This window comes from Sesamum indicum, linkage group LG6 (genome assembly GCF_026168435.1).
Source record: "Sesamum indicum cultivar Baizhima isolate 11 linkage group LG6, ASM2616843v1, whole genome shotgun sequence".
Taxonomy (NCBI): domain Eukaryota; kingdom Viridiplantae; phylum Streptophyta; class Magnoliopsida; order Lamiales; family Pedaliaceae; genus Sesamum; species Sesamum indicum.
Genome location: NC_142662.1, coordinates 27,614,120 through 27,623,388, shown reverse-complemented (window position 1 = coordinate 27,623,388; position 9,269 = coordinate 27,614,120). Strand labels below are relative to the sequence as shown.

The window sequence follows — 9,269 nt, the reverse complement described above, 5'->3', positions numbered from 1 at the left end:
TCGGAATTGTATAGTTTTGATAGATTCATATTTAACACTTTCAAAAGATGTATATGATAATAATAAAAACTACAGTTAATTGCAAAAATATATTATCATTAAAGATATTAGATGGTTCAATTGGATTTTCTAAATCAAGATAAAATAAAATATTTGATGCTCAAACAAGTCTTCAACTAAGGTAATTTGTAAGTGATTGACTCAAATAGAATTTGTACTGTTTCTAATTTGTATGATAATGAAATTGATGCCCTATAAATAGGAGGGTTTGGTTTAATAATTCAAAGAATACAATACTAAAAGATAACAAGTTAATTATATTATCTTTTTTTTCTTTTCTGTAAACTAATAAATAGCGAACTCTCTAGCAAAGGGAGAAAAAGGTTCATGGGGCAAAAATTGGAAAAACCTAAAATTAAGGGGGCATTCCATAATAATTTTGCGTTTCATTTTTCCTAAAAATATAAAAGATAAAAATATTGGATGGAGGTCAAAACTTGCACGTGCAAGGGACAAGACGTCACTAAAATAGGCCGGGGGCGCGTAGGAGCTTATCCTTCGCGCAGAGTTGCAGCACAAAATTGTAGAAGAGAGGAGGGGAAAATAAAGGGGGGAGAGAGGAGAGAGAGAAACAGAAGAGCAGAGTCAACTCGACTGGACCTTACTGAGTCGTGAAACCGAGTTGAAATATCCCCCACCTAAAAGAAACACACACAAAAATTTCACACACAAACAGGCGTGAAAAAAATGGAGAAGAAATTGGGAGTCTTCTTTACTACTATAGTAACCCATATCAACACCACTATCCTCTCTATCTTCTCTAACCCTAACACAAACATCCAAACAGCGCTTAATATTCCTCGCCTTCTCTCTCTAAAATACATACACTTATGTGTGTCCTTCTATTCACCGACCCATTATCCCTTGCCCTCAATTATTTCTTCTATTCCCTCTTTTCACCTTCTCCCTTTCTCATACTGTTGTTTCTTCTCCGCCTCTCTTGTCGCTAGGTAAAATTCTGTTTTATTATTATTATTTTTTATTTTGTTTCTGTTGCTTTTATAATTTCTATCTGGGGTTCTTAATTGAGTAGTTTCCTCTGGTGGGATTTCGGGGATTTTGGTGAATTTGTTGGTTCGAGCTGTGTTTGCATCTGGGTTCGCCGTGATCGCTCAATGTGGGGCTGTCTGTTTTATATTTTCTCTCTGTGCATACTTTTTTTTTTTTTTTTTGTGAGTTGGCTCTCTGAATTTATATGGGGGGTGTGAAGTGGAATGCATTTAATTGTTAGTTTGGGTTATGTTGCGAGTTTTTCTTTTTTTGGTTTCTTTGTTGTGATGACATGTTTTGATGCTTGCTTTCTTATCGATATGGGACTTTGGATTGGCCATTTCTGGATTTATCTTGCACAGTTCATTCGGTTTGTTTTCTTACACATTTGTAGGTGGGATTAAAGGCATTGATGTTTTTGTTTATCAACTACTTTTTTCACAGTGTATTACGTTTTTTTTCTTTTTTTGTGTATTTGATTTGTATACTTTTGTTCTTGTATGTTGAGCCTCTCTCTTTCTCTCTCTCTCAGCATTGGTTTGCTACTTTTGATGTTCTTTACTTGGTGTCTAGTTGGGTGTGTGGTGGAGGGGGGAGGGATTTATTTTGATGTCTGGGTTGAATTACCAAGGGTTCATTTGGTATTAGTGCTGTAGCCATTGTTTGGTTTAATTGATCCTGTTGTGGTTGATAATTTTGATTGCTGTTACACCCTTCCGTTCTGTCATTGCAGACTTGGCCTACCTATGCTACATGCACTATTATTCCTTCCAATACATTGAAACAACTTCTATTGTTGTTGTATTTTGATTACCACAAGCAAGCTTAATCACTATTGAGTGTTTATCTGGTTTAATGGTTAAGTTGTCTACACTTTACAGAGACCTTGATGCACTACCTGGTTTAATTGGCACGTGGGCAACAGGTGATATTGGTATTGAAGAATCTTAGTAAAATGGATCAATCTAGGGTTCCTCGATTGGAGGGTATTGGAGTTGCTATAAAGAAAAAGAGAAGCCAAACATCACGCCGACCTAGACCTGAGGCGCAGTCGCTCCCTGACCAATCCCCTTTGTCATCAACACCGGTCTCAGATGATATGAGTAAGGTTTCGAGTGATGAGAATATTGGAGATGGTAACTCGGGGGGGAAGATGTTCAATTTGAATCAGTGTGTATCAAGATCATTACCAGTTAGTGCATCAGACAGTGGATCAAATGTGATTCTAAGTAATGGAACAAGTGATGGAGCAGGAAATGAGAATAAACTGAAAAAGGTTAAGTTAAAGGTTGGTGGTGTGACACGCACAATTCAGACCAAATCCAGTTCTAATGGGGCATCAGGCAGCGGGTCTTCAGCAAAGACCAATCAATCGTCAGATAATGCTCGGCCACCACGACAGAGGCTGAACCCTCAGGTTGTGATCTTTGCTTCTTCTCTGATTATGATATCACAACTTTTTGGCATACACTCATCTTCTAAACTGATTCAACTGGGTCTGGTGTTGGTTTCATCTCTGTTATTTGCTTTATTTATGATTAATAGGCAAAAATTTTATGCACTTAACAAGGTGGATGTTCCTTCATTGTTAAGAGCTGCAGAATCTGGATTCTATTATAAGCAAACTTATCGAGTGAGATGATGATAAAATTGCTGAGCCGATGCAGCTGGAGTTTCAGCATTTAACAAATGAATTTGCATGTCACTTAATTGAGTGGCAAATACTTTGTCGTATGAAAACTGTGTTTTGGTTGTGATGTTCAAATATAAACTGTCCTCGGAAAGGAGTCTTTAATTGAAGTTTATCCTTAGAATATTCTACCAGATTGCTTATATTCTCATAATCTCAAATTATTATTTTCATGATGATGGCGAGAATGCAAATGTAATTTATTGGGTCTCTGTTGGGATTTTATGCATGCTGATATACTTAGTGCATATAAGATTAATTCGTTAAGGGGAATTTAATATTTGTGTGGTAAACGGATCTCCTGCATTCAAGACAGATGATTGTGATTTAACAAATTTTATTTATGTGGCTGACTCATTGTATGTTTTTACCTTTTTTTCCATGTTCATTTCAGGAAAGTTCCGATGAATATCATTCACCACCTCGTGATAAGAAGAGTGGCCTGCAAGGGATCCCGTGGAAGGATTTCGCCAAAGGTACTTTCAGTACTGTGAGGGACGATATGGGAAGGACCTTGGGTAGGAATGCCTTTGAGAAGCAAGGAGATAAATCAGATTCAGTTCGTAAGAGCAAAAGGGTGCCTAAGAGGCGGGTTTTGGATGCGGAATTTGATGATGATGATGAAGATGATGAGATCCGGTACCTGGAGAAACTTAAGACTTCAAAGATAACAGGATATAAGGACTCAGAGATGCAGTCAACCAGAAAACCTCAGAAGGGGGGTAAGTGTGACAACATGGAAGATGTTGGAAGGTCTGGACGAGATGCCAGGAAGTCCAGATCGGGTGACATGGATTACGAGGAGGAAGAAGAATTATCAGATGGTGAGCCTGAAGGGAAGAAGAAGAAAAAACAAAAGAAGGATCTGTCGGAATTACCAACAGAAAACAAGAGGGAACTTGCTCTTACAACACGTCAGCGAGCCCTTCTAAGCAAGGATGCCTCTTCTGGATCTGGTGCAAGTCACATCGAGTTCCCAAATGGTTTACCACCAGCTCCACCTAGAAGTCAGTATAAAGTCCTTTTGTCTTATGACCTTTGGATCTCTTCCTAGAATCGCTCATTTGAATTTGTCTCTGCTGACTTCCTGTGACACAGAGCAAAAGGAGAAACTGTCAGAAGTGGAGCAACAACTGAAGAAGGCTGAGGCTGCTCAGAGGCGTAGAATGCAGAACGAGAAAGCAGCCCGTGAATCAGAGGTTCACTTTTATGTTATACACCATTTTATTTCTGTATTTTATTTAGATTTTCAAAAGTTAACTTCGAAAACTGAACCTGTAACTTTATAATTGTAGGCAGAGGCAATTAGAAAAATACTTGGTCAAGATTCTAGTAGGAAGAAGAGAGAGGAGAAGATAAAGAAGCGCCAGGAAGAGCTGGCTCAGGTACTGTGAAAGCTTTGGAACATGCTATGCTTGATGTGTTTACGAAAATTAATCATGAATATCTTTGCTTTAACAAAAACAAATAAAAACAGGAGAAGGCAGTCAGTGCTCAAATGCTTGCATCAAACACCATTCGGATGGTGATGGGACCCACTGGGACGACTGTCACATTTCCACAAGAGATGGGCTTGCCAAAACTCTTTGATCCCAAGCCTTGCAGGTAAAAGCGTTGGTCATTCTCAAAACATTACTACTTTTCAAAATTATTCAATGTATTGACCCTTATTTTTTGATGGACTTGGAATTTTCAGTTATCCTCCTCCACGAGAGAAGTGTGCCGGTCCTGCTTGTACCAATGCTTATAAGTACCGTGATTCCAAGTCAAAGCTTCCGCTCTGCAGTCTCCAGTGTTACAAGGCAATCAATGAAAAGATGCATACTGAGCAGGCCTGCTAAAAATGTGGCTGTCTTCTATTAGATTGATGCGAGTATTCCTGCACATTGAATCGTATTTCTACATTCAGACGCCGCGAGGTAGAAATAGGAATTAGAATAGTTTCGACTCTGAGATGGACCTTTGCGAAAATTAATATTTGCAGGAAGCTTTTTTTTTTTTGTATCTATTTGAGCCATTATTCTGGTATTAAAATTCCGAGTTATTAAGCTTCATTTCTCTTGGTATTGGTTATGTAGCAATTATCAGTGTCCCATGCATTTTCTCAAGAAGTCGTGAGAATTCATTCATCTTAAAAATAAATCCGACTTTGCCTTGTTTTTTAACTTGAGAAACAAAGAGATCTTTGTTAATATTAAAATTTGACTTGGTAAATTCCTTATAATTTATGGGTTCTGGCGAATTCTTTTATCATTGAAGTTGTGGCGTGAGTATTATTGCTATAATCATCCAAATTGTCGCGTTGTACTCAATGAAAAACAATAATCACCAGTAATTTCACATAGAGAAAGTATAATTGAGTTTAAGCGGAAGCGGGCGCTCAACAAAAAATCTCTCCCACGCTCCCGCTCTATCTTCCTCTCTTCCACTCACCGTCGCCGCTGTTAATTGCAGAGGCCTCCCGCTCTCTCTCTCTCTCTCTCTCTCTCTCAAATGGCGCATTCTTGCGTCTCTTCTTCCCTTAGATTTAACACGTCTTCACTTTATCTCTCCTCTCCGAAACCCAACTCCTCTCCTTACTCATCCAAAACCTTCTATCTCCCCTTCCAACCCCTCCCTTCCAGGTATGACTTATCCGGGAAATTGAAGGAATCCAATCCCCGGAGCTCCACGGTGAAGGCTGTGTACGCTCCAGAGCGTTATGCACCTGAGAAGAGCTCACGCCATGGAATTTGGTCGATTAGGTAAGGTTTTTATGTAGTTTTTCGGTTTATACGACTTCCGGACTGGATGTTTCTCGGTGTTGTTTCACCAATCAGTTGTTCTCCCTCAAATTTAACTGTGAATAATTAGTTAGTTTGTTGAAAAGCATTTGAATGATATTATTCCAGAAATATAACAAATACTGTTACAATTTAAATGTTTCGTGCTATGGAAAGTCAGTATAATAAACTATTCAAAAGAATACACCGTTTGACTTTAGAAACCAGGGGATTCAAGGGCAATCAGAAAACTAAGTTATTAGCTTGTAATAAACAGAGTTACTTGCATTTAGAATGATCTGGTTCATGGTGTTACAGTGAATTTGTCAAAATCAGACAGTTCAATTTTACACTCTAGGGTGCAGGACACTCATATGCAACTATATAATGAAGGGGTAATCACTGTGTTTTGGTTGCTTCTAGGGATGATTTGCAAATTCCTTCATCACCATACTTTCCAGCATATGCACAAGGGGCACAGGGTCCGCCTCCAATGGTGCAAGAGCGTTTTATGAGTGTTATCAGCCAACTTTTTCAATATGTGAGACAATTTTCGTTTGGTTGAGTAGAAGTGTTGAGTTATTGGTATGTCTTCCGTGGTTTGATGTTGAAGTTTGAACTAATTTATGTGTAGAGGATAATACGATGTGGTGGAGCAGTAGATGATGATATGGCTAACATTATTGTTGCCCAGTTGCTCTATCTTGATGCTGTGGATCCTACTAAGGTATATATTTTTATCTTTTTCTTTTTTTATTTCACATGTAACTTTCTGAATTCTTGGTATTGAAGGGAAACTATAAAGAGGGGTTCGAAAAGGGGCCTTAAATGGCATAAAATTGGACACTTGCTCACTTTAAGTTAACCTGCATAACCAATTAAGGTTGTAGAATAAGTTAAATGCTGTGCAATTTGATTGCCTCGAAGCTGCCATTAATTCTGATTGGTTTCATTGATATTTCTGTTTCAGGGGTTAATATGTTGACGTAATATTTGTGCTTTCACTTGATTTCAATCAATCTTATGATTGTTCACCCCGGAAAGTGGAAGATAAAACTGACATAGTAAACAACCATAAAATCAGTCAAAAGAGAGAGGAAAGAAGCATATTAGTTGTGTCATCACATTCTATGCTAAAATAAGATTGGTGAACTAGACAGTGTAGTGATTATGATAGTTTCCCTCTTAGTCTGCTTTACGATCAAGCTTCCAACCCATGTTAGTTTACTGATATAAATTCTCATTTGGTCCACATGGACACAAGAAACTGTGCCATTTTGGTGGAACATTTCCTTGTATATAGATCATTATGAGGTAAATACTTTGATCAGTATGTTGTGTAATTGAACAGGATATAGTCATGTATGTGAACTCTCCAGGTGGATCGGTTACAGCTGGTAATACATCTTGTTCTATATCATTATTTCTAGTTGCTGAGTTTTCCGATATCTCATTTGCTTCTCTTACTTCTAGGTATGGCTATATTTGACACAATGAGGCATATTAGGCCTGATGTTTCAACCGTATGCGTCGGACTAGCAGCTAGGTGAAGATGCATTGACTCTTGTGTTGGATAATTCGCTGTAATTTACGTCTATCAAAACAAAATTCTGATTGATTCTTTCATTTTAACGGGCACCTAGTTGTTGAACAATTAATTTAACTTACAAGCCTTAACAAAATGCTGCTATTGTAAGTTTCTGTTACACTATTCAATGAATTAGATTTTCTTGAGCGGTCATATACAAAAGCTTCAGATTATTATTATTTTGATTCTAGCTTCATCACGCACAAGGAGTTTATAAAGCTTTAGACCTGGATATATGTTTTTCTTCTATATCAATTTTGGAGAACTTGATAATATTGTTTACTGTATTACAGATGTATATTTTACCTTTCAAGTCTTGTTAAATGCTTATTGAAATCACTACTGGGCCTCTGGCGTTCTCTATTTCTATGATTTATGATATCAAGGTACTTTTGTGATTTAAACTGACTGTATCCCCGGTATTCGTGTGCAGCATGGGAGCTTTTCTATTGAGTGCTGGTACGAAAGGTATATGATTCAATGCATTTGAGGAGTTTGATTTTCAATAATAGTATCTTGCTTTCTCAAAGTTTATTATATTCTCCTCTTCCTGATGATCACTAAAGGAAAAAGATATAGCCTTCCCAATTCAAGAATAATGATCCATCAGCCTCTTGGTGGTGCACAAGGTGGGCAGACTGACATTGACATTCAGGTAACTGTGTCTTGTAATTAATGTTTGACAATTATCTTTGATTAGGTTTTACATCTGTGATTTCTTCTTACAAAATACTACATGTGAATCATGCGACTCATACCAAATCAAGGACAGAAAGTAAGGGAAACAAATGGGTAGAACATATATGTATATTCAGACCAGCTGAAACTAACCTCAGAACAATTTTGCCAGTTAGGTGGATATGTCATCCGATGGATTCTATAATAGCAGCTTAACATTTTGTTTCATTAAAACCAAGCGCTCTTCTCATTCTTTGTCTTGACCATTCTTGGTGCTTAGGCGAATGAAATGTTGCATCACAAAGCAAATTTAAATGGTTATTTGGCCTACCACACTGGTCAAAGCCTAGAGAAGATCAACCAAGACACAGATCGTGACTTTTTCATGAGTGCTAAGGAAGCCAAAGAGTATGGTCTTATAGACGGTGTCATCCTGAATCCTCTTAAAGCTCTTCAACCACTTGCTGCAGCAGCAGAGCAATAATAGGGGCTTGGTCTTCAATCTTCAACACATTTTACGCAAAAGCAAAATTGCAGGTTATTTTGATTCAATTCAGGGCTAGAGAATATAGAATGATTGCCATAATGTTGCATCTTCTAATTCAGGAAAGTCAACGTACTGCATTTGCGGCTATTGTTAATTTCTAGTATCCTCAACTTAGTGGAGTCCCGTGGAATGGATGAATCTCTTCTATATGTGATATGGATTTGAATTTCTGCGGTGGAGTTTTCACCATCATTACCTTGGTTTCTTATTCCCTAGTTTGCTTCCCACTTGGCTGCGAGTTTTGTTGTTTTATAGTCAAAAACTGCACACACATTGATTGTGTTAATCTGAATAATGCCTGCATCTGTGGCATCCTTGCACTAGATCTTCCCTGCAACCCTTCGCCCTGGCCAAGTCTGGTCCATACACAATACAGTCTTTCTCTTTCCTGTGAGGTTCTTTTGTGATGATTTGGTGATGCACATGTTTGATATGACGAATATTTGGGAGGCTAATTTGATAAGCGAATAGAAAGGCACGGATGGTTGTCGGGGTTGATGCATAGAGTTGCACTTGGCATTGGATCAATGTGGAAATCCACAAGAATACAGGTGGCTTCTACATTAACAAAGGGCTGAGAGGATTCAAACTGATGGGTGTAATCGTCGTTCAGTCTGGATTATTCTAAATTGTAGTTTTACTTTATATGTGTGTATGTAAAAATGAAACAGAATTTACAGAACTCGATGCTTAACAGTTAGCTATCTCCTGATGTCATACATCAGATCACTGAAAACTGTCTCCACTTTGTAAGAGAATAGAATATAGTATTCTCCACTAAGTGATCCACAGCAGGGGAAAGATATTAGGAAAAATGATTAGATCCTTTGGGCAGTGGGCACATCCTGTGAGCCTCGTGCTGTTTGTGACTTTTGGGGTCTGGAAGACGATAATAAAGTACGAGTACATAAATTTACTACTTATAGCTTTATTTGCTTCTGATTCCTTGTCTCT

The 9,269-nt window shown here is 37.9% G+C and overlaps 2 protein-coding genes across 2 annotated transcripts; both read left to right on the top strand.

Moving 5' to 3' along the window:
• The first annotated feature begins 868 nt into the window (after positions 1 to 868).
• LOC105163038 (uncharacterized) lies at positions 869 to 4,794 on the top strand. Its single transcript, XM_011081244.3, has 7 exons — positions 869 to 1,010; positions 1,932 to 2,467; positions 3,135 to 3,747; positions 3,839 to 3,939; positions 4,036 to 4,125; positions 4,218 to 4,345; positions 4,437 to 4,794. Exons 2-7 carry the CDS (start codon positions 2,006 to 2,008, stop codon positions 4,579 to 4,581), a joined length of 1,539 nt encoding a protein of 512 aa, XP_011079546.1. The 5' UTR covers positions 869 to 1,010; positions 1,932 to 2,005; the 3' UTR covers positions 4,582 to 4,794.
• Positions 4,795 to 5,075: 281 nt separating this feature from the next.
• LOC105163039 (ATP-dependent Clp protease proteolytic subunit 5, chloroplastic) lies at positions 5,076 to 8,510 on the top strand. Its single transcript, XM_088881300.1, has 8 exons — positions 5,076 to 5,484; positions 5,926 to 6,043; positions 6,137 to 6,229; positions 6,854 to 6,899; positions 6,976 to 7,048; positions 7,524 to 7,558; positions 7,657 to 7,745; positions 8,049 to 8,510. The coding sequence occupies exons 1-8, from the start codon at positions 5,234 to 5,236 to the stop codon at positions 8,250 to 8,252; spliced, it is 909 nt and encodes a 302-aa protein (XP_088737426.1). The 5' UTR covers positions 5,076 to 5,233; the 3' UTR covers positions 8,253 to 8,510.
• The last annotated feature ends 759 nt before the right edge of the window (positions 8,511 to 9,269 follow it).

What these genes read in the sequence shown, in the direction of transcription:
- LOC105163038 (XM_011081244.3), top strand. Translation starts at nt 2,006, where the DNA reads ATGGATCAATCTAGGGTTCCTCGATTGGAGGGTATTGGAGTTGCTATA. An exon ending in ACCACCAGCTCCACCTAGAA is followed by an intron (nt 3,748 to 3,838) that starts GTCAGTATAAAG and finishes CCTGTGACACAG; the next exon opens with AGCAAAAGGAGAAACTGTCA. An exon ending in AAGCAGCCCGTGAATCAGAG is followed by an intron (nt 3,940 to 4,035) that starts GTTCACTTTTAT and finishes TTATAATTGTAG; the next exon opens with GCAGAGGCAATTAGAAAAAT.
- LOC105163039 (XM_088881300.1), top strand. Translation starts at nt 5,234, where the DNA reads ATGGCGCATTCTTGCGTCTCTTCTTCCCTTAGATTTAACACGTCTTCA. An exon ending in CATGGAATTTGGTCGATTAG is followed by an intron (nt 5,485 to 5,925) that starts GTAAGGTTTTTA and finishes GGTTGCTTCTAG; the next exon opens with GGATGATTTGCAAATTCCTT. An exon ending in AGACTGACATTGACATTCAG is followed by an intron (nt 7,746 to 8,048) that starts GTAACTGTGTCT and finishes CTTGGTGCTTAG; the next exon opens with GCGAATGAAATGTTGCATCA.